At 45.6% G+C, this 24417-nt stretch overlaps 1 protein-coding gene across 7 annotated transcripts in view; it reads left to right on the top strand.

The window, feature by feature from the left end:
* The window catches only part of CXXC4 (CXXC finger protein 4), a 98514-nt gene that overhangs the window by 47115 nt on the left and 26982 nt on the right, over window positions 1–24417 (top strand). For all 7 annotated transcript variants that reach the window (XR_011096465.1, XM_068681869.1, XM_068681864.1 and 4 more), the window contains one exon: window positions 21745–21864. Coding sequence is in view for 6 of the 7 variants with exons in the window: in XM_068681869.1 (XP_068537970.1) it covers window positions 21745–21864 (120 nt within the window). In the remaining variant the exon portion in view is untranslated. The remainder of the gene's footprint in view (window positions 1–21744; window positions 21865–24417) is intronic.

Genomic DNA, 24417 nt, shown 5'->3' with positions numbered 1-24417 from the left:
CGGGTCGGTAATTGCGCTTCCTCAGAAACCGTCGAGAGCCGGGGAAGCTCCAGAGAGCGAGAGGAAGAAGCAAAGGTGAAATTCCACCCTGAGCCCAGCTGGGCCGAGCAATTAAAGCCCAGTCAATCCAGCAGCAGTCCTCCGGGAAATAACGCGGCGAGCAAGCGGAGGAGGAAAAAAAAAAAAAAAAGAAAAGAAAAATCTTCAAGAAAAGAGGAAATGATGAATGGTGGGGGTGGGGGCGGCCGCTGGCCCCGGGGAGGAGTGCTGCAAAGTGAATTCCTGCAAGTTCAGATCCCAGCCCAGGGCTGTGAGCTGTGGCTCCTCGCTGCTCTCTGGGCTCTTCCGAGGGGCAGCGGTGTCTAATCATTAACACTAACAACCAGCACGCCATATAAAAATCATATAAAAACATCCCGGCCGCGCTGTGCCGTTTAGGATCTGGCTGAATTCGGAAAAAAAGGGAACAGAAAATCCAGGGGACGAAATAAGTGGTGAGGGTTGGAAACCTATTTTAATTTCCTACAGTGGCTATTTCGTGAGGTTATTTCATATCGGAGCGTCAGCCCAGCAAGGGCTGGGTTTTCAATTAGAGGCTTCCTCCCCGTAACCGCAGGGTCTGCCACGAGCCCCAGAAGCCTTCCCAGCTTAAACGCCGCTGCCATCCCCGATGTCTCTGCAGAGCGTTTAAGCCCTGTCAGGGCTTTGCCAAAATCCTTTTAGTGAAAAGAGCTGAGCGAATTCTGGTTATCGGGGATGGAGGATACTGCGGTAATTAGACCTGGAGCCCGGTCCGAGATGGGTTTGGCTGCAGGTGGGTGTCCTTCTGGGTCAGGTTGCCTTTTAGCTGGGTCAGTTTGGGGATCAGGATTGCTCCGACGTGGTTTTATTGTGCCTGCTGCTGCCAGCACAAGGGAACAAGGGCGAACAAAGGCTTGGAAAGGGGCAGGGGGCCAGTGCCCGGGTACCGACAGCAGGGACCCCATCCAAATAAGGGGCTGGCACAGGCATGAGTCTGGCTACAAACGTGTGCGTACGTGTTCATGACTCAGGCCAGATGACAATTGCAGTTTGCTTGCCTTTTGCTCCATGCTTTTGCAGGATATTAGCTTTTTTTATATTATTTTTACCTTTTTTTTTTTTTTTTCCCTGGGGAGTGGGGTGGGGAGAGGTGGTGGATAGCGAGGGGCAGCCGGGGTGATTTTTGTCCATTAAACGTGGCTCTAAACTGGAATGCGAGAAAATCTGGGCGACACAGCAAACCTAACAAAGGGAGAAACACCGGGAAAGCTGGAAAATAAGAGCAGGGAAAGTAATAAAAACGAGAATCGGATCGGAAAAAAAAGAATACAAAACCCTTGGCGTGAGGGCAGAGCGCTGGGGAAGAGAGGGGAGGCGCGGAGAGCCGAGAGATTTCTGGCAGGTGTTGAGCCTGCTGCACACATCCCTTGCACAACAGCGAGTGGCTAGGCAGGGAGAATACAAAGGAGCGTGACTGACATAAGCACAGTCACCATGCCAATGAGCACAAGTGCCTGGATGCATTAATAGGCCAGGGGGAAGACGCGAAGGCGACGGGAGCGCGAGGTGAGCCCTATCGGCGGCACCAGACGCCAGCCTGCCACCCGCTTCCACCTCCAGGCAAAAAGGGCTCTCTGGGCGTTTTGGGAGCCTGCACAACCAAGCCCTGACACCCACACCTTACAAAAATGCTGGCTGTGCTCAGCCTGCGTGGCAGCTAGGGATGGAGCTCGTCTTCGGGGTGCAGCTTGGGGTGACGGGGCAGGCGGCAGCCCCACACTGCTCTCGGAGCACGCTGGCATCCAGCAGGCTTTGTGCTCCCTGCTTCGAGCCTTGCCTTACTGCAAAAGTACAGGGAAAAAAGGGCCGGAGCTGCCTCTTTCCAGGCCTTCACCCGAATGCCTGGTGCCTTTCCCCATTTCTCCCGTGGCGTTTCTTCCCGTGCGTTATCCCGGCCTTGCCGCCCCGGCTGCGCGCTGAGCGCAGCGAGCATGCAAATGCCCCCTGATGTCTCGGCCCCGGGTCAGCTATTCTCACGGCTGACTGACAGCCGGGCCTCCAGCAGCACGCTGGTTTTCCACTCGGAGGGTGAATGGCTGTGTAGATAAGCAGTTGGGCTCCCTCAGACGCCCCAGAAGCTATTGTGTCTCTCCGCGCGCGTACCTACGCACGGCCTGCTGCTGCGCGCCACGTGGGACACCACTTTGCTCACCGAACGGGGAGGGTCGCTGCCTTCCCCACGGCTCTTCAGCCATCGCTGCGACTTCTCATCCCTCCCCTCCAGTCTGTTAAAGCTCTCGTCTTCAGAATTTGCTCTCGTTTAGTGAGCGGACCCCCCCTTTTACTGCTTCGTGCCTGTGCCATGTCTTTGCTCTGCAGACTACTGGCAGAAGCCATTTGCCTAGCAAGATTGTGGTTAAAGCATCTCACCTTTCATCTTTTTTTCATCTTTTTATCAGTCTTTCTACCTGCCTACAGCTGCTGGTGGTTGACAAGCATCTGCCTCCTAATTTTTTTTCCCCAGCCAGGCTTCCAGCCCTTTTATTCCCCCGTAAAAGGCTCTCTGCTGCCTTTGTACACGCGTTACGTAGCACCCGTTGGCTGGAACGAATCTGACAGGTGCAGAAGTGGAAACTAGATGGTTTTGGGTATATTTAGGGGTGTAAACAATAATGTTGTCCTCTTTTAATATTTGCATTTTGTGTGGGGAGCTCCTGGCCTTGCCTACAGACTCCTGAAGAGCTCCTTGGCTAAATTTTGGGTTGTTCATTTTCTAGCAGCTTTCTGCAGGTCTTTGCGATTCCTGTCTCCGCTCTCTTTTTCTCAGAGCTGTGTACGGAATAGTTGTAGGAAGATGCTTTTTTAAAATGCAGTGCCAAAAAAAAAAAAGTGGGATATCTGCTAGCATCATAGCAAGTAGCAAAGAGGGAATTTAGTAGGCTGGAGGAGTTTTCTAAAGCCCTACTCAACACTTCACATTTTATGATTCTTAATGACAAATGGTGATTGTGAATATTCATGATTTTTTCCCTGGGTTAATGTCATAACCTTTGCAGTAAAAAGGCTGTTTTCACCAGTAATAGCTACCTTTCAGTTTATTTCTGCTTGGTTTTTGTTGTTGTTGCTGCTGCTGGTGGTGATGGTGTATTTTGTTGTTGTTGTGTGTTTTTTTTTTTCAGAGATAGCCCCACAATTAACATTCCAAGTGTGAGAAATTTTTTCTTTTTCTTTTTTCTTTTATTTTTTTTTCCCCTGGGGTGTGAAAGGGAAAATACATTTTAAAAGTCCCTCATGTCATGTCTTCATTGAGACAATGCGGCTCTTTACTTTCAGGCTCTTGGTTTTTTATCTCGGTGCTTTTACGCTGCCGGGAGAGGTGTCTGAATTCGGCTTTTCTTCAGAAAAGAACTGACTGCTACAACTCAGCGTGCAGTGGGAAGAATTTGTTTGTCCTTTTGAGCATGAAGAATTTTGCCTCTCTTTGTTTCTCCCATTTATTCCGAACGCCAATTTAGCATTTTATCTGCAATTACCTTGCATCCTTTCCCCTGGTCAGCACGCACTCCTCCAGTCCCTTTTTCCTGCCCGTGACTGTGCTTGGTGCCTTGCAGTCATTCCGTCTCACTTTGCTGCGCTGAACTGGATGTGCCCTTTATCTGCCCGTAAGCCTAATTTATTCAAATCATGTTAAATTTCCTTGCTCTGCGCACCATTTTGCACTTATGTGCTATCAGCAAAAAATTTCCACTTTAAAAATTATATCCCCTGCAGGCCATTTATGTAAAGTTGAACAAAAGCGGGCATCGTGCTGAAATTTGGGAGCGCTGCCTCGGTACCGTCCCTCTGGTCACCCTGAACCGTTCCATTTTACTGGCATCCCGCTTCGTGTCCCAGGGATGATTGTGAAGCCATTTGCTGTTTCTTGCTCCTTTTTTATGCCCCGCTCACTGATTCTGCAGCTCGATCTCTTCGTGGGCTGTGACACCGCGTGAATATCGTCTTCCATCGGGATAAATTCCGCCTGTCACTTCACTTCTGCCATACTTTAGGACAGCTCCAGGAGAACTTTGCAGCACAGTTGACAGGTATGGTGTGAATCAGGGCTGCCTCTCCTTCTCCAGACTGTGTATTTCCCCGGGTTGCATAATCCCGTCCCATATTCATGTTTTCAGTATCTGTTCTGTGGCTGCGGTCAGGATTACTGGTGAGGAGGTTCCTAAATCTTTCATTGATTCAAAAAGAAAAGAGAAAAAAATAAGAAAAAGCTGGAGTAGCTACCTTCTAGGCACCTCCAGCCATACCTTCCCCAGGAAGCTATCAAGCAGTATTACTGAAGGTTTTCCAATTTCCCTTGCTATTTCCTTCCAACTTCTGAGATGCCGTTAATCTACGTCTTGGGCCCTGTCAACTTTTAATAGTTCTAATTAACTAACTACCTGTCCAGATTGGATCGTAAAGCCTTTTAACATCTCATTTTTTTCCCCCTAAAGAAAATGTATCCTTGTTTCCGGGATGTGACCTTCAGCTTCTTCTGTAAATACTCAGGCAAGGAATATTAATTCGGGCTCATTTCGGCATCAGTCTCATCTGTCACTGGCTTCTCACTCATACCCTCTCCTGGCCCCACTGATTCCTTCCCTGGCCGCGTGCTTTTAATATATCGAATGAAAGATCTCCATTGAATTTCTTCACATCCTTGCCATTTTTTAAAAGCATTTGCTGCTGCAGAATTTCCTGCCAGTGTTTGTAATTGCCCAATTTTGAATGCAATGTCATCGGCAGACCTGCTAAGTAATATAATCATCATGCAATAGAGGAAACTGAAACCGTGGCGTGGGCCCGAACGGAGAACTTGTCTGGAACTGGATATTTTGAGGGAGAAGCGGCTGCAGTTTTGCAGTGGGTGGGGTGAGACCAGGAGCTGGCCGTGTCTGTGGAATAACTCACAAATTACCTGGGGCTTTTAGCACGGTGTAGCTGTGATGCTGGCTGGATGTGGTTTAGAGCTCTAAACAAGGTTTTGTAGGGCATTCACTGGGAAATCTGAAACTTGCCAGACGCCTTTTTGGGGGAAAGCTTGTCTTTCCTCGGGAAAAAATTTGTTCCTTGTTCTGAAATAGCTCCTTTCCTCCCTAGAAAGTTCGTTCCTGTCTCTGTTTGTCTATGCTTGGCCTTTTTGTGGCACCTCGGTGCATTCTGGTGCTGGATTGCATGGCTGTGCTGGGCTCTCTGCATTCAGCTCCAGTGTCCTTACGAGCTCGGGTCCCCCTCTGATGGCCTTTTTCCTCCTACCATGCAGATGGTTGGCTGAAAGACCTGCTCCAGGGCTCTCAGCGCAGGGCGTGGAGGAGCTGCCCTGCAAGGGATGTTTGTGGTGGCCCAGCGAGGTGGCTCCAGACGGCTCTGTGACCCGGAAAGCACCTTTGGAGAGGCAGCCAAAAGAGACGCCGGCCCCCAGGCCTGCAGGAGTCACTTGCGGGCTTTTGCAGCTCATTAAGCAGATCAAGAGAGGGCAGAGGTGACGTGAAACCACCGCGGTTTATCTGCGAGGTCCCTGTAGCCTGCCTGAAAGCCTGTACAAAGGTTTGCTGGCTGCAGAAGGCATGCAGCCTGTACCAACGCTTGGCTGAGCTGTGCAGAAGCCAGCCTGATGTTTTGTGGACCCGGCTGTAGCTTCAGAGGGGCCGCGTGGGGCCAGCAGCTCGCCAAGAGGTAGCTCGGTGCTCTGTTTTGCAGGGTGCATACACCTAGGAGGAGCAGGGAGAGTCACCGCAGAAGCTGTTTCAGCTCAGCAGTCACTACTCCTACCTTTTTTTTTTTATACCTTAATGTCCTAAATCATATTCTCTGTGTTGCTTAATACCACATCTGGCATTCTTCCCTTCCTCGTCGGTTTATGTACACATTAAATTAGAAAGCAGCCCAGCACCAGATCAAGCTTTGCTTCCTCCGCTTAATGTAATCCACTCTGAGGTCGAGATAATTAAACTCTCCCGCTTTTCGCTGCCGTGGCCTTTTACATGTTTCTCTCCATGTATGCTGTACTTCATACCTCCCTTTAAGCAACCATGGGCAGAGAGTGGTCCATGCCCTTACAAAATGGCTGTCATTATTAAACAGGATCCATACAAATTTTTTTTGGAAGGCCATGGGGTCAGGCTCTGTGTGTTCACCTCTGTAAAGTTGTCCTCTCATCGGTCCCGGTGGTTGGCAGTCTCGTGATGTGTCCTCTCGGCGCTCAGCACAATTTTTTAGGGTGGGCTCTCCCTGCGAGAGTGCGATAGGGGTGAGAAAGGAAGGGAGAGGAAAACAGAAAACCATTGCTGATGCTCTGAGCTCAAAACACGCTTGGCTCTAGCCAAGGCTTTCCCAATTTAAATTCAGAATTGTTCCAATTTTATTTCAAAGTTGAAATAAGATGTTGTACCACTGTACACAGTTGTTTTCCCAGCTAAGCTTTTTCAGTCAGCAAAAGCTTAAATAATGTAAAATGTGATGTCACTTGAGAAAAAAATAATCCTGATCTTCTTTGTCACATGCTGTAGTGGAAATAACACTTAACAATGTTAGAGATTTAAATACCTTGGTATATCTGAGGACATGGTTTGCTTCCAACTTATTCTGAAAGAGAAATACAGAATTTTTTATTTTGGTTGGTTTTAATTTTGTTTTCTGTGAGTGAGTCTCTCTGTCACCCAGTGTAGGTGTTTTTTAGTGCCTACAGGGTACTAAATATTGGTATTTATGTTAAAGTGCAAGCATTACATGGTTGTACTCTCACACAGCACTTGCAGTTTCCTTCCCACATGGGAAGACACGCTGCTTCATTGGTAGTTGGGTTTTATGAAGCTGGCTAGGGGCCTGTGTAAGCAATAGCAGTGTTTTGCCTCAAGAGCTGATATTATGTAGAGGCCAAAATAACAAGCAAAATTCCCGGAGATTCGAGCATCTCGCATTTGGCCAGGGTTCCTGGGGGAAGGAAATATTTTGAATGCTGTTTGTGTAGCAATGGCATCGCAAGACTCTCCGTGTGGTTGCCTCGAAGCGGGTGCTCAGGTAGGCAAGGCATCCACGCCATCGGATCGCGGGCTGGGTCCTTCCACCCTTGCCTGTGTTACAGAAGAAAGGCAGCTGCCCCGCTCCCTTTTGTTCCCTGAGCAGGTAAGTGTCTCTAGCCATTCCACTTCGCAGCCCCCTGGGAGGCTGACAGATGAAGCTGTGCTCCCGAGCCCCGAACATGTAATTTGCAACACGCAATTTGTGTCGCATCGTAGCTAGCTGGAGCTCTGCTTTCTGGAGTACCCAAAATACAGCTACGGATAGATCGTGTCATGTCAGAAATGAAATGGAAGGTGAGAGTAATTGTGGACTGTATAATTAGAAGGCAGGAATCAGAACGTCTAACTAATGGCAACACCTGGAATACCTGCACAAAAAGCTAATCACAAGTCGACTTGGAAGCCAGGGAAGCCTCTCCACAGCTGTTTCTGCCCCTTTAAAAAGCTGCTCGATATATTGCAAATTACACTTTGATCACACTTCTGCCGGTGCAAACCACATGGAAGTCAAGCACAGGACAGTAATCTGACTCCTCGAGAAGGTCACATCCACGAGATTTAAAATGTAAGAAAAAAAAGTGGCACACAAAATGCTTTTCTAAATTTAGACACCTGCCTATGAAATGGTGGTGTATCCAAACCTAATAAAGGTTACTTGGTGTTACAGAGTCTAAAAGTCTGTCAGAAGTGCAGGGGAGCAGGAGGAGAGAGAAGCAGCTTTACGGTTGTGTAAAAACAAAGCCTTTGTTTTCTCCTTTTAAATCCCTCTGCTGTGCCCTGATTGAACATAGGATGAAAAGCCACTGTCTGGAGATTTGAGGAAAACAAAGATTTTCTGTTTTTGCTATTACATTGAAAAGCTCTTTACTGTCTAAAATGTTGTCCCTTCTAAACTTTCTCAAACTTGTGGCTTAGGTTTTGCAGGATTACAACTGCTCCTACCACAGGAATCTGTCATCGATAGGATGTGGTATCGCCGAGTGGTCCCTGTGGCCAAGAGCATCAGCTCTCTGATTTTTACATCAATTTTACGTGGTATTTTGGGTGAAGTATTTTCAGAATGAGGATTTTTGCTCTTAAAGGTGACGTGATGGCATGGAAGGGAGGTGTATTTTGACCCAAACTCTGGGTTATTACACGGTGAGAATGACAGAGCGATGGGCTGAGGCGTTGCACTGAGGATGGCAGGCACGGTGTCGATAGGAGCAATGGGCTCTTTCAGAATTGGGCCCTAAGATTTTATGTAACTTTTGAGCTGATATTTCTCTCCATTATCTAGATTGTCCAAAACACCCCTAGCATCCATTAGAGCTTGTCATGACAATTGTTTGGGGGGATAAAAAAAAAACACCTTCAAGAAAACATTCTTCTGTCAAAATGCAGCATTTTACAAAAATACAAAATGTTTCATGGAAGTGCGTTAGTTTCAGGGAAAATTTATCGTGGAAAATTTTTGAGGGCTAGGCTGGAATTTTTTAGGAAGGCGTGAGAAGAAGAAGAGAATAACTATCTGAGAAACAGTATAACAGTGTAATGTTTGGTGGTATCTACCAGAGGCCAAAGTCCCAGGCAGGGCTAAAGGCAAGACAATCAGCTTGAACTCAACTTTTCCACTTGTAAGTTGAAATGTCCCTCATAACTTTTTCACTTCTAAAACCATTTCCATTCAACACAGAAACAAAAGTCATCTCCGAAACCGGGCTCTCCCTCCTGTTTCCAAACCAGAAATGATTATTTTCCTGCTGATACTTCTCAAATACTTTGTCCTTCAGGTAAAAACGAAAGGAAGCGGGCTGTACCGCAGTAGATGTTAGATCCAGTCATGCACAGTTAAAACACAGACCTTAAAGGCCAGAATGAAAGTTATATGTGTTTGAATGAGCAAAGGGGGAAGTCATGCCTCCCAAGGAGTATCTTCATTTGTGCTCACATTGCTCTTTTCCACAGATTGAAGGCGGTGCAGGCTATTCTGTGAGGAGTTGTTGCTATCATGATGCTTGTAGTAAAAGCCAAATGTTCGTTTTCTTTCCCCTCCTCTCGTAGGCCTCTTCATGGCCAATTGCAGTCTGTCCTCTAGGAAGGGTTTCCAAGAGAGGCAGATATCACTGACATCTTTGTGATAAACCACTTGAACGCAGATTCAAAGACTCACCTTTAGACGTTTCCACTGAAGTTGGTTTCAAATGTATGAGGAGACAAGCTCTGCTCTCCCCAATACCTGTGTAAATCTGGTGCAACTCGGTTGAAGTCAAGAGCTAAGCCCAAAGTTAGGCCGGGAAGTCTTATTTACTGTCTCAGAAAACATGAGACAGGAAAGGGCCACACCGTGATGCAAGTATGGTGGATGCTGAAAAAAAAAAAGAGCAGTCAGGCACTGGGACGGGTTGCCCAGGGAGGTGGTGGAGTCACCGTCCCTGGGGGTGTTCAAGGACAGGTTGGACGTGGTGCTTGGGGACATGGCTAGTGGGTGATCCTGGTGGTAGGGGGATGGTTGGACCAGATGATTTTGGAGGTCTCTTCCATCCTTAAGGATTCTGTGATTCTAAGCCTAGCACCACGCAGACCTTCCAGGTGTCTGGCCTTGGAGAGCTCAGCCACCTATTATAACTCCATATAGCAGGTATGACCCAGTTTGGGTGATAATACAGTAGAGATTATTATTATTATTATTATTTTTTAACTTATAAAGGATTTCGCTGTAGGAACTGTATGAATTTGAACACAATGATGCAAGGTTTTTATTTATTCAAAATAAGACAAAGAAGATCCATATGATTAATGTGTTCAAACTAAAAATCTCTAATAATCTATTATTAACTCATTAAAATATTTTAAACTAAATTGCTTATAATACTTCTCATGAAAGACTAGTTTGTGAAGGCGGGGTTTTCCTACCAAATGGAATAAAAAGCATTTCACATGCATGAAAAACTAGTGCACCACATTTCAGACTATAAATAAGGCAATTGTAAAATGTAAATGCTTAGAAACACTAGAAAAATCCAGCCAACAAAGCAGGGATCAGAAATTTATACCCTCGTTACTGGTAATTACAGTCACATTCTTTACTGAACTGTATTCCCAGCCAACACATAAAAGTGTCCTTATGCATTACCTGCTTAGCACGAAGTCACCCCGTGCACACATGTGCCAGGGAGCGAATCTCTGGCTATGTGGCCATGTTAGCACATGGAGCTCTGCATGCACTGCTGTAAATGTATCTGTCTACCTTTTAAGCAAAGTAGCTGAAAGCCCCTCAGGGTGTTCTTACGAAATGTAAATTCACTGACTTGGAGACCTCAGCATAAAATCGCTGCTTTTAGCGGATGGCAGTTTAACACTCTCCTTTCCTTAAGAAAGCGAGGAAAAAGAGATGCAATCCCATGGTTGTTTTTATGCATTCAGCATTTGTCTTTTTCTTTCTTCTTCTTCTTTGACAAAATAAAAGCATTTTAGGCATCCTTAAAAGTTGCTTTTTTTTTTGCTTTTTTTTTTCTTTCCTTTTTTTTCCCCCCAGAAATCAGTAATAAACTCTTACTGCCCTTGCAACAGATCAATCTCAAGCTGTCAATATTTCATATTAGATACTTCTGCTATCTAAGTTAAGAGGGAATCATGAGGCAAGATAAGCTTTCTTTTGGGTTGAGGTTGACACCTCCTGCCAGGACTGTTAATGTGCGTAAGAGGGAAAAAAAAATAAAAAGAAGAAAAAAAAAAGGCTCCCAGCTGGGAGCTTAAATTCATTAGTGGTCTTCCTATGAGAATTTTGGCAATGCTGCATGGATCACATGCATTTTCTTTGAATGGCATATATACACTTGATTCAAGTTTCTTAAAAGTCCAAATAACTAAATTCTTACAGACAAAAATACCATGCTAACGTCCAGACTGGCAAGCACCCACATCTCCTTTGACCTCAGTGGAGCTGTTTTGGTTCCCTTATATCTGAAAATCAGGCCATTTCCAATGTAGAGTTGGGTGCCAATGCACCCCATGTCCAAATCTATTTGGCTGTCGTCATAAAGTGAGACCAAAACGCTCCTGCCTGTGGAAAGAGAGGTTGTTACCTGGAAGACCAGGAGACCGTGGTGCCTTGAGCACCTGCTGCAAGATTCAATCTAAATTATTCAATTTAAATTATTTTGAAGTAAGTTTGCGTTGTAGATGGGGCAACGAGCCCAGGAGATGTTACAGAAGACAGAAAGAAGATGCTACCTACTGCAGAGCAGACAGATGATCCAAAGTCCTCGGTATCGCTACCCAAATCCTGGATGCTCTTAGTTTGGAAAACAGGCTATCTAAGACAAATGACAGGACGCAGAAGTTTTGCTCATCATCTTTCTGGCCGCTTGAAGGCTGAAAAGTAAGCATTAAGAATATTTAGCGTGTTTCAAGATCTCTGCATGCCTTTCTCAGGTGAATAGATCCAGTGTCCTAAAAGTGTTTTCCAGCTTTTTCTCAGTTTGAACGTGCCTAAACACGCAGCGGTGGAGGGGCAGACCCCCTGGGTAGAAGTTCTCTTACAAAAGGCTTCCTTTGCTCAGTTACTTTCTTTACCCTCTTGGAAATAGTTCATGGAAAACCACCAGTCTTGATGCATTTCAATAAGCTGATTCTCTTTGGGATCGTGGAAGGGCAATGCTAAAACAACCTTGAGTTTTAAAGCGTAGTGACATTCTATGTAAAAATATTCTCCAACTTCCTTATATTTGTGGCTAGTGGTGTGAAAAGGTCAGCTCTCTTCCATGTCTGAGGTAAAATGCTAACCTTCCTTGTCCAGTTCTCCAGATTTGCCTGTCTGCATGACAGGCACATGTCTGCTCTTTTTATGTTTCATTATAATTATTATTTTTTTAAGACCAAGAACATTGTTTCATAGTATTGCCAATTAACATTGATTTCCCCAAAGAAATATTGAGAGCCAGATCAGAGGTGTGTACAGAAGCTGGGGAGACCTTCCTCCCCATTCTCTAAGGGAGCAGATCACCCTCATCCTGTTCTCAGGGCTGTGTAGGCGCTGCTTCATGAAGCTTAGAGGGTTTACCCGAAGGCTGGAGAAGGCGAGCAGTCCTGCTTACCCCCCAACACGAGAGGAAAGCCACCCAAGCCCTCCAGATATATTATCCATCCTTCCTAATGTGCAGGGAAATCTAATTTCTCTGGGCCAGCGTGGTCCTGCGACTGTCTTCCCTGAATTAATCACTGCTGGTTTCTCAGTTGAAGCAAACTTATGGAAACTTGATGCTGTCTCCTGTGAATGCACGCCAGAAAGAAGGTGCTATATTTTTTTGGCGTAGTCATATTTCAGATTAGAACTAGTTGACATAAGCACAAGACACATCATTAACTAGGGAAATCTGATAATACCCATTATCATTAAACGGGTAAAAGGCTGTTCCTTGTATCCCAATCACAAAACTGTGTGTAGTGTTTGCTAACTGCTGTTTGCTTCCAAATACTGCACGTTACTTGCTCATTAATTACTGCCACAGTTTGCGGGAATTATTCCATAATTAATTGGCCTTTAAAGCTCTCTGCTGTATCTTTCTCACATTTGGGAAGTGCTACTCAACATCGTATTTTTCATACAAGTTTTTCATGCAAGCTTTGCCAAAGCTCTTCGAACATGTCATCTTGGCAGATAAAAACATGACTTAGGAATGGCTACAAGAAATGAGATAGTGTGAAAACTTTCAGAAGCAATGAAATATCACTATGAAATGTAAAATTAATGTGGCATTCCTATCATGAAATCCTTCCACCCAAACTATAAACCAGGCAATACTGTAAAAAGTTTGAATGCAGAGTACTCAATAATTTATGTAGTAATTCAGGAATTGGTTCAACTCTTAGAAAGGCTAATTTATTTGAATCCATTTGAACACTCTGACTGGCATAATGGCATTAGCAATAACGTAGAAAAACCCAGTATCTTTCTCTAGCATGGATCCCAAAATAAAACATCGGTTTGGGAAATGAAGCCACCACTTCAAGCACCTCTGCCAGCTGTATTAGGGATCCAGTCTTCCCCACTGCCTCTGGTGAGTCATTTATGAACTGTAGGGATTCAGCATCCCAAACGGTTGAGCCAGTCTCTGTCGGAGAAGAAATATCTTCCCTACAGAGAAATGCAGAGAGACAGGGCAGGCAGAATGTAATTATTTATGTGGTACATAGCTCTATATGGCCTCTTATGACTAAAAATACTAGGAATGATTTTAAGTCTCATCTGAAGAAAGCATCACAAATAGTAAATAGCACAATCCCCACTTCACAGGGCTGAATTTTCAAGAGCTAATCTCGCCGTGACACTCCATGCAGCACTCAACATGCAGGGCTCCTGGAAAATCTTGACATTTATTTAGGTGCTTAAATGGGAGCAGAAGTCGTGTGAAAATCTCATCCCAGCTGCAGGCGGGTGCAAGGCCTTTGGGAAATTCCAGCCGGTGGCTGGATTCTACGGCACAAGATCAGACAGCAGCCATGGAGCCAAGCAGGGTTATGTGCTGTTAATCCACACCCACCAGCCAGCCAAAATAAATAAAATAAAAGCTCTTAGTGCATTACACTAATGCAAAGCCCAAGCTCATACAGGGGACTTTCTCTCCTGAGTCAGAATGTCTGCTCCACTGAGGTCGTGAGTGCTGGTGCTCAGGGCACAGCCAAGCACACAGAGGAAGAAGTATTGGAGACAGAAGGAGAGGCAGAATAGGAAAAGTTTCCTACAAGCAAGAGGGTGGTGCTTTTGAAAGCTGCTTTTATTTGGACTCTTGTTCCTGCAGGAGATGGGGCACGCACTGGCCTTTTAGCTTGGTGGGTGTTACTCACTGGGCCCTGCTGGGCCAGGGTGCCCTGGATAATTTGCAAATGGGAAATAAATGTTCAAATCACAGGTAGAGATCGTGAACATTGTACTGTGAAATAATGCCACAAAACTCAACAAAACATCCCACTGGACTTCTTCCTCAACAGCAGGATGCCCAGCCTCCTAAGTCCTTTCCTTATATCCCCCGATAGCTGCAGATCCCCAGGATGTCATTGAAATTTCCTTGTCTTTCCTTTAAAATTATTATTATTATTTTTTTTTTTACTGCAGCCATGTGATATACAGGCAAATAACTGCTGCCTTCTCTGTGCTGGCAATGACAACCATCGTACCACGCCTGTTCCCTGCTCTAACAACTACCCAGTCGTACCCATCTCACCCAGTCAAAACACCCAACTGGCATTCCATTTCCCTGTACCTTTCTCCCTAAAAATCCTCCTTCATGAAGCTTTTGAACCATTCCTTTTGCTTGGGTTAGGCCAAGTGGCAAGTGGAGACCTTTGCTCTTCTACTAAACCCTGTTGGTTTTATTACCTCTGGCCCCTGCAGCTGTCTGTTTTGCCTACGTGCTGAAGCTCGTCTCATACTAAAGCATCGTTTCTGCAGCCCATAGTGATGAGGGCTGCAAAGTGCTCTGGTGAAAAGAAGGTCCTGAGATGTTCTTGTTCTGCACTAGGCACAGTTGTGGCTGGTCATTAGTCAGAAGGACTCAGGTCTATATATTCATTGAAAAATAATCTCTGGTTGGGGAGCTGGGGCAGATCGGTATTGGTGGCTCTGTTTAGCAGCAGCTGAATGAAGATTGGTACAGTTTGGTGTGGTTCGGGTGCCTCGGTGAGAGCTGAAGGTAAATAAACACATGCAAAATGAAACAAAATCATACCCATAGCTAGCATACCGCCTGCTTTCTGGTTTGGGAGAGGACTAGCTATGTACCAGAACTGAAGGGCTGACTCATAAATGTGGCCTCCCTGACTGAGAAGTGATGCACTTTGCACGGTTAAATGTGACAGAAGATTGTGCAGGTGCATGTTGAGCTCCTGCAAACACATCAGTGTACTTTGATCTCCAGGGTTGCCAGGCCAGCTTCCTCCTGTGTTTAAATTGGATGCTTTTTTCTTCCCTGATGAATCCACGGTGGATGTGCTGGGCTGGTGAGCATTGCAGTGAGGTGAAACCACTGAGACAAGCAAATCGTGCGCCGTCTGGGCTTGAGGAGCATTAACAGTTAAGCTTTGGTGGCAGTGTTTGATAAAGGAAAGATAACGTTCCCCTAACTTTTCTGAAAGGACTGCTAATGTCCTAGAGTGTTGGACATGACTCTGAGGAGCGTACGAATGTGAACGTGGATTCAATGACCAAAATGTGAAGGAAGTTAATGGTGAATTAAATATGAAAATGGTTGAACTGTAGGTTTAGCCCGAAAGCTGGAGATCTGCATTTTTGCATAGTAACAGGACTGTTGGCAGCGATTTGATGGACGTATCATTACCTGTGAACATCTTTGATTAGAAACTAATGGCCAACAGTGATCCAGAGCACAGGAGAGAGCACAGAAATGTGCTGGGAATGCAGAATTGACTGGCCCGTATTAATACTGGGACTGCAAATACAGCTAAGCCATCAAGATAGTAGAAAAGCTTTCTAGCTCTAATACAAATTCCCGGATTGTTTTGGAGCTGAACTCAGAATTGCACAGGCAGATGCATAGGATGAATCTGAACATGATAGGAACGCAAATAGCTGCCCTTGCTGAAACACGGAAACGCCATCCTCAGTGCTAAATGGCAAAAACACGATTTGGGGAGACATCAGTAAAAAAGCCAAGTGTTGTCAGTTGGGAAAATGAGGTCAAAGTAAAAGAAATGTATTTTCTTCTGATGTTTAAGGAGGCAGAACCAAAGCTAAGTTTCAAACTGGCAGGAAAAAAATGGAGGGAGATAAAATGATGCAGGAGTCTGAGTGAGACTGCAGCTAAATCAAAGAGGTAGGAATTAATGATCTACCCGGAGGTATAATACACATGGTATAGTTTAGGTGGCCCAGCAGAAGCAGCAAATCAAGCTTAGTGAGAGGCTCGGAATCAGGAAATCTGAAAAGGAGGGGGGAAAGAAAGATGGTCAATTTATTGCAGAGGGAGAAAAGTTCGTAATGGATGGGAAGCAGGCTGTAATGCAAAGTGAATACGTGGTATTAGCTAGATGTATTGTTTTCTGCTTGTGCAACCTGACTGAACACTAATGTGGTTTCTAATCTATGGGAAAAGTAGCAGGGCTTTGCAGGAAGAGCTTTAATGACTTAGCAAAACGTGGTTGTCACCGAGAGCTTCAGGTACAGCGCTGCAGTCGTAGCCCTCCTCAGCAAAATGGGACCGAGGAGGCTGGGTTAGACCAGCTGGCCACTTCCCCGTCAACACACAGGCATCTAAACCAAAAGCTTTATTTGTCTGATTATCTGTAGCAGCTCGTCCTAATGGTGCCCCAAACCGTGCACTTAATGTTACTCGATCCTCTCTGTCCTTAGTCTTCCATACATGTATGGCACTTAAGGACAAAAATGAATTTAGGCTGAGTGGGGAAGCAATCCGTGCCCTTGGCTGATGCCTGTTAATGCTGTTAGAGCGCACACAGACGATACCATATTCTATTTGATCTACCTGACTTCGTCTCAAGTGTTTTAAAGGATGGTCCTAGTCACTGGAGGAAAACATCAGACAAGAAGCGTTAACTGAGAGTACAACTGAAGGGAAAAAACAGGTTAAAACTGTTGGTGCTTTTTACAAATTATAGGAACTGAAACATGCATTCCCTTTCCTCCCACCTCCCAGTCAAACAGTGTCCAACTAGAACCAGGAGAACCGTCCTTTTAAGACAGAAACAGCACGTGGTCATTAATATATAGCTGGTATTTTCTGTGCCATCTCAAGCCACACATCCCCTTTTTCCTGGGTCATAACCAGCCGCAGCCAGGAGACAGATAGCTTCCTAATGAAATGGAGGCATTACGGGATCTGACTTTTATCACTATTATTGAGCCAGCAGACGTCCCTGCTCGCTAGGTCTATTTCAGATCCTGCAAGATAAATCCTTTTGGGCAAAACGCACTGGAGGAATTAAGTGGTGTTAAAGACATATGTGTATATGAAGATCCCCCTGTATTCTCAGGCTCTTCCTTACGGTTTAAAAAACCCTTCTGAAAGATACGCCCAGTGTACAGAACTGATCTCCTGAAATCCCGTGTTGGGCAGTCTTTGATACTACCTCTTGCGGCAATTCCTTTCCCAAAACGGGCTGTATGAGGTCTTAGAAACTGGGCTCCCTGCGACTCAAATACGTTTTAACTTCCCAGCATGGCAAGAGGCGACGCTCTTTCCCTATTTGCCATTTTCCCTGTGACAATTATTGGCAGGGACAGGGCTTGGAGTGGCAAGGAAAGGGCTACAGGCACAAGGGGAGGATGACCTTGGGATGTTTATTAGGGCTATAGGCATTTCTTAATTACATTGACTTCTCCAGCAACCCCAAACGGGGCGAACGAAAGCTCTAAGACAACTTCTCACCCTGGAGTAATTCTGTTTGATTTTTGTAATTACGTTATTGGCATAATGGATAATCCATTGGAATCACATCAAATGAGGAGGAATTTAAGTTACTTAAAAGGAAGTGAGATTTCAGAAATATAACGGTAAATGTGAAATTTGAAGTGTAATGCTATTTTTGAATTCAAAAAATGGAACCATAGCAAGGAGAAGCAAATGTTGGAATTTAAGTCCTGAAAACTCTTGATTTGTTGTATGGTATGTTAAGGGATTGTGAAAAGCTAAAAACTGCAGAGGAAATAAATAGTAAACAGAGAAAATTTGGTTGACCCAGAGGTTAAAATATATATATTTTTTTCCTGGATATTTTTCTGGGATCTGGCTGCTTTCCCTGGGCAGTGTACATTTTTGCCTGTTGTCTCATTTGCTCGCTTTCTCCCTTTTAGATGTAAGTGGGGAACACGACAGGCTCAATGGAGAGCGCATTGTGGTTGTGCACGAATGGATTGTGAAATTTGCTGGGGAGCTGGCGTGCAGGTTGGGCTAGAGTAACTGCAGGAGTTACAGCAAGACGTTGCTGTTAACATATTTATTGATCTCAGTGGTGAGATCTACCTCGAGGGAAATGCTAACAGGTGTTTGGTGGAGGAAGAAAGTACATGTAAGCCGTGCGTACTGAGGACGGGTACTACAGTAGATCTTGGCGCTGGAGCAGACTCTTCCACAGTGTCAGGCAAAGCTCTCCTATGTATACATTAAATGGAAGAAAGACCAGCAAGTCAAATCTTGTCCACCTTCCCCACCCATGGCAATACTACTTTTCTCTTCTTCCACAAGGTTTTCATCCATCCCAACTGCTTCTGTCTTTCAAGTCCTTCAAAATGTACTTCTTACTGCAATGCTTACGGAAAACATCTGGCCAAAGGTAGCTGGGTTGATTGGTAATAAAGGATAGATGGTTTTATACTTACAGAGATCATACGTAGCCAAGATTGGATCATTTGGATGGTGTGGGTTGGACCCATCTTGCCTAACTTCATCTTTTAACCTATAAATATGGGTCGAGCGAGATAGATGAGAATTTTTCAGGTGCCCTTCCGACCTTCTTGTGACCTGAACTCTAATGTGGTTAAGTTATTGGCAGCTCAAGTTTGGTCTCTCCCAGGGCCACTGCACAAACCCACGGGCCTTGTATGTCTGCACATGCACATATTTGTCTTGAAGTCTACCCTAGGAAGCAAAAACCATTTGAAAACTTCCAGTGTTTTGTTAGAATAAAACGAGTGGGTTTGTCGAGTTGGATCAAATGCAGATGAAGGGCAGGTGAGCTGACGGTGCTGAAATGATTGCTGTGGCCAAGGAAGAACATCAGCCAAAGTGAACAGTGAACTAAATTTTGGAGGCTTAGCATGGGTGTCTACAAGCATGGGGTGCATATATTAACTGTGGACTCGCATCACGCTAGAGAGAGCAGGACGCAGGCAGATATTGGAAATAGAGACTCGATAACAATAGGAATGAAAGATGAATAACCCTACAATCCCTAAATATAAACAAAAGGATGTTTGTCATTGCTGCTGCAGGATGTGAGACCCAGGAATGTAGATAGAATTACACACAGCTAGGAATTTCATGTGGTAGGCAAATGTGTGACCATTTCAGTACATGAAAACATGCATTCCTTAAGATCTGTTTCTTTCACGTTCTCTGCTGGTCTACCACGACTCCATTGTTTTATGGTCACAGCACGGCATGAACGGAAAATTTGATTGCTCCTGTTTCACTGAACTTACTCTCCCGTCTACAGTCTGCTGCACATTCAACAGTGGTGGGGTTTAGCAGCTCCACACAGGAGAAGGAGCAACGGGGGAAGCAACAAGGAGCTAACTCTGGCTTTCACAAGGAGAGAGGCTAAAAAGCTCCCGTCATTAAAGTCAAAATATTTAGAAGCCTTCCCAAAGGATACATTTAATTTCTGATTCAGAACCAGACTAATGTACCATTTAACCTACAAGTTTACAGGAGACGTAAATGATACACAGTAGGAACTCTCTCCAAAGAGATACAAAGCCCCAAATACTGCAGCGTGAATTGAATGGTACATGAAGACGTTTATATTTTTGAGGTAAACATATTATTGGTGTTCTCAGCACCTTGCTTTTAAAGATGCAAAATCAATACCTATTAGGCGACTATTTATTCACTCATACTAGTGCTTTTACAATAACACAGGCATTTAAGGAATCATAAGATAACACCTGCAATTTGTCTAGAAGTACTAAAAGAAAATAATGTATTGTTACACAAAATGATCAGTGTCTGAGGTCTTTGACAGCTGTAAAAACAACACCCTTTCACAGGCAGCACTATTAAATAATTTTTAATTTGCACTAATAGGGGGGTTCAGGTTCGGTAATGATCCTGTGAAAACATCTACGGAAATACTGAGAGAAGATTTATTTTGTGGCAATACTAATTCTAGGTGACAGACAGTGTTCTCGAGGTTTTTTTGTTGACAAAGACAACAATAATACTTCCTCATAAATAGCTGTATAATGACTACAATCTGCAAAATCCAAAGTCATTAAAAAAATCTACATTCAGAGAACACAGTCCTCACTCTTTCTGAAAGACAGTTTCCTTATTATGACTTTTTTCATTTTGATTGAGCCAGATGCCAACAAATTTCTTCTCGGGTCTATTCTTTAAAAAGGGAGAGCAAATTATTAGCAGAAGCCAGCAGCAAAATAACAACAGAGTGCAGTTTGCTGCAACAAACTTGAGAAATAATTACCAGATCCCTTATGCATCCTGGCTTTCTCCATGGCTTTGCTGCTGAAGAAGAGGATCATCATTTACATGCAGATGCCAGGGTGCAGCTCTTTGCTCCTAGCAGGGCTTGGTTCAGCACAGCTGAAGCAGGGACTGTGGCTTCAAACCACCTTAATATGCCATCCAGCAGTCCCCAGGGCTGCAGAAAACTGGCACGGCCCCTGCATTAATCTCAAATAGCATCATTTTGTCCCACCTTGCCCTCAGGACATCAGACGCTGCTGACCTCGTGTAAGTTTGACCCACGTCTTGTGGTCGGGGCCAGGAAATAAGCATCGGTGTCTAATTGGCATTCTTCAGTGTCACAACCCCATTACAGCTGGCATAAACACCAGCAAGAAGCACCGCTTCCCCCTGCCCACCTCCCGGCTTCCTCCTAGGATAGCTGTGGCCATAAAACAAAGATCATTAAAGAGGACTTTTGTATTAATGATTGAGTGTGTGTTACAGTAATCAGATAATGGCTATATCAGCTTTCATTAGACGTCTCAAGAAACCCATCTTTGCTATGCATGATAAACTAATTTCTTCTAAATACGTTGACAGCGTTCTCGTTTAATGCCCGCTTTATCTGTAAGGGCGGTTGTTTGCTGGCCCGTTTATTGCTCTGTGTAACAGCAAACTTGCATATTAAATGGGCTGGAGGGGTGTTAAGGAAGGCTCTGCATGCGGTGCGATCTCTGCCCGAAACTATTTGTGCAGCTTTTTCCTTACAATCCAGGTAGGAAAGAAAGAACCCTGTTAATCTCAATTACCAGCTAAAAAAAAGTCACGGGCCATTAAGCGCTGAGCAATAAATGAATTAACAATGGGCATTTCTGTCATCCCGCTCGGAATAACACTTTCTGGCTTTGAATCAAGTAGATCCAGCGTAGCAGGGAGAACAGGCAAGGACTGCGAGACCGAGGGTATATTGGTCCGTGTCCAAGTGCTTGATAATATCTTCTGGCCTGTCTCTGGCGTGTTCTGACACGATCTCCCTACTCGGGGCCTCGTTTCGTGCGTTGGGCAGCCGCAGTGTAAAGCAGGTGTGTGTCTGCTCACGGGGGATATATTACACCCAGGAAGCAGGAGCTGAAAGGGAATCGCCGCTCCGAGCAGGCGGGATGCTGTGCAGGGAATCTGCTGGCACGCCAGCCTTGGGGAGAGGTGAGAGGGCTTCCCCCAGCAGCTCGCCTGGGTCCTGCAGCACCGGCTGCCCTCAGAACGGCTCTCGCTGGTTTAGGATTGCAGATTAAAACCTCTCTGTGACAGCACACCTGGACGGGACGGCACTGTCTGAGAAAGGAGAGCTGTCCTGTTGAAACCAGGAAGTTTGCGTACGTCCCTCCTGGCGCCTCCTGTGTATTGTTCTGTCCTAATTTTCTTGTGAACTCCTCACCACACAGCTTATCCGTCCCTCTTCCACTGCTCTTACCAGCTTTTCCTGTTCGCTTTTCAATGCGTGCCTTTCTTGTCCTCCCTCCCAGGTCCAGGAGCTCGCATTTTGTCGCTGTTCTAAGGATGTGTTCCTCTGACCACCTGCTGGCATCTGGGGTTTCGTCTCCCTTTCCCGGCATCCACTTTCTCCAGCCCCTGGGGTCGCACTGGTGAGTAGGTGAATGCTGAAAGGCATTCGGGGAGCTGGGGTGGCAGTCACAAGCTTGTGGAAGCCAGCAGGATCTGAAACGCAGCAGTTCCATTTCTGTGAGATGATACCTGCTGCTGAATGTCCCGCCTCGGAAAGGAGATGATTAATTGCAGTCATCTAGATGACAGACAGCGTGCTGTCGGCATCCAGCTACCTGCAGCATCTCTTAAACCACCTGATGTGGAGTGGCCAACTGGCCTCCACACCGTTACTCATCCGTGGGCCCCTGCAATACCTCTGAGGTCAGAAAGAAACGAGTTCTGGGGACATGGGTAGGTGATTATCCGTCAGCCCTACCCGTGCAGCATGCAGAGTCCCATTTTTATGCCTTCTGACAGAAAAGCTGGAGGCTGATTAACATGACCTCAGGGGACGGTAAGGGAAATGACCATCCGCTGCGTGCTGGTGCTTATTGCAAGTCAGAATGGTGGCCTTTAGGAGGACAGGACTGCTTCTGGCACTGACACCGCCTTTGAGTCATGATTGATTGTCATTCTTCCAAACGAAGCCTTAACCATAAATAATAGTGTTGTGTGAAATCAAGTATTTGAAAAACATAAGCTTATTCCAGATGAGTCTGCGTCTTTAGCAGCGACAGTGTGACAACAGATGAAGGGAGCAAGGCATTTACAGAGCCAGATAGTAAATATACACGTGCCTTTTGTCGCAGCCTGAGAGTTGAGATGATAACAGAGTCTGTGGCTAGTTCAGTGAGAGCGTGGCCAAAGCCATGCAACGTCACAACTACAGAGAAAATATTTCTCTGGAGTAGGATCTCATTCAAAACCTCCCTTCCTGTGGTATTCTCCTTAGGCAGACTCTATTTTTCCTTTTGTTGTTTCACGGGGCATTCAAAGAGTTGGGCTTGCTTTACTGTTTTGGTTTCAACCCAAATGCTCTTACAGCATCTGGAATAGGCCCCATCTCCACACATCCCAATTTCAAAATTTCTGTGGGTTCTCTCTACGGTGCCTGCGTCCTTCTCCAACATCGGTGGGTCTGTCTCCACAGGCTGGAAGTGGGATCATGTTTGTTTTGATAACTTGCTAGAAGAGATCACACATTTGAATGCTCCGTCACAGCTGCTTACCTTTCGCCACTGCCAGTATGCAGGAAATGCATTTGCAGAGGGAATTTTATCAAAGTGTAGTTAAAAAAAAAAACACACCCCAGAGATGTTACCTGTGGTTATTTCTACCACTTCTCCTACATGTGAACTAAGGTGTTTTTCTTATAGCTGAGAGACGTGTGTAATTTGGCTGGATGAGATGCGTTTACAATGACCAAATTTCAAGCATCTGCTTCCAAGTGCGAAGGTATCAGAGCTCCTTAGAACAGCAGCTCTTCAGGAGCTATGATTTTAGCATGGCAAGTGTGTTTGCTACGAGCCAAGTCTGGAAACCAGCTGAACAGTTTTAGAGAACGCGTAGCACTCGAACAGGAAACTCTTAGTCCAAAGAGGTGAAGCTTGACTAACTGAGAAGTACCTGAAATCAGGGCTTGGAAGAAAAAAAAATAGAGATACCCCGAACTGTCAGGCATCCTTGACTAGCAGGATTGGAACAAACTTTTCTCATAGTTTCCTGGGAAGATGCAAGCCCCAAGAGCACAAATAAGAGCACAAAGGAGCCCCAGAGCCGATCAGGAGAGCAAGTCCCCGCTCGCTGCATGCCGGCCAGGCAGCACTGCGTGTCCTAGACCCCTGGCAAGCTGCTGGCACACCGCTTCTGCCACGGCGTTTAGATTCCTACAGCATCCGCGAGGCAAAAGCCACTCCACCTCCCCGATAAAGGGCAGCTTTTTTTCGGAATCAGCGAGCAGAAGCAATTAAGAAATGAAACCGTGGCACCGGCGGGTGGGCCATCGTGAGCGGAGCGGAGACATCTGGAAGCACTGAGGTGCTCTGAGCACAGCCCCGGCCCTCCCAGGTGTTTTCTGCAGCTGGCTCCTTTGACACAGGTTTCAGGGCTCTCGGTCTGCGAGGATCCCAGCGCTGGGACCACGAGGGTGAGTGTGGGTTTTGTTTTGTCCGGGTGCTGCTGTAACTCAGCCCGCGTGAGCTGGCAGCGCTCCATCGAGCTCCATTGACTCACAGCGGCGAAGGATCGAGCCCTCTGGGAGCCGGCATAATTGGAGATCAGCAACCTGGACGCCTGCCTGGGAAGCAGCAAGGAAGTGGCCGTGCTCGGAGCAGAATCCAGCCAGATTCGGGGTGGTGAGGCTCTGTCAACTTCTTTAAAAAAACGCTCTGCTACATTATTTTAGTAAATATTTGTAGGTGTCTGTAGCAGGGGGTAATCACCGCATTTCCCTTCAAACACAAACGAGGAGAGCAGCTTTCACTAATACCGGATGATAAGCAAGGCATTTTAAGGGATGGTTTTAACCTTATTTTCGCTAGCAGATTATGCGTTACTGCAGTTCCCAGGTGCTTTTTTTTTTCCCTGCAGCACACAAAGACAAGCTCATGTCTGGCCTTTCCTTCCCCACTGCAAGAACCGTGCGGCAGCTG

This window comes from Anas acuta, chromosome 4 (assembly GCF_963932015.1).
Source record: "Anas acuta chromosome 4, bAnaAcu1.1, whole genome shotgun sequence".
NCBI classification, from domain to species: Eukaryota; Metazoa; Chordata; class Aves; order Anseriformes; family Anatidae; genus Anas; species Anas acuta.
The sequence above is the reverse complement of the archived record's forward strand: the minus strand, read 5'-3'. Positions and strand labels throughout refer to the sequence as shown.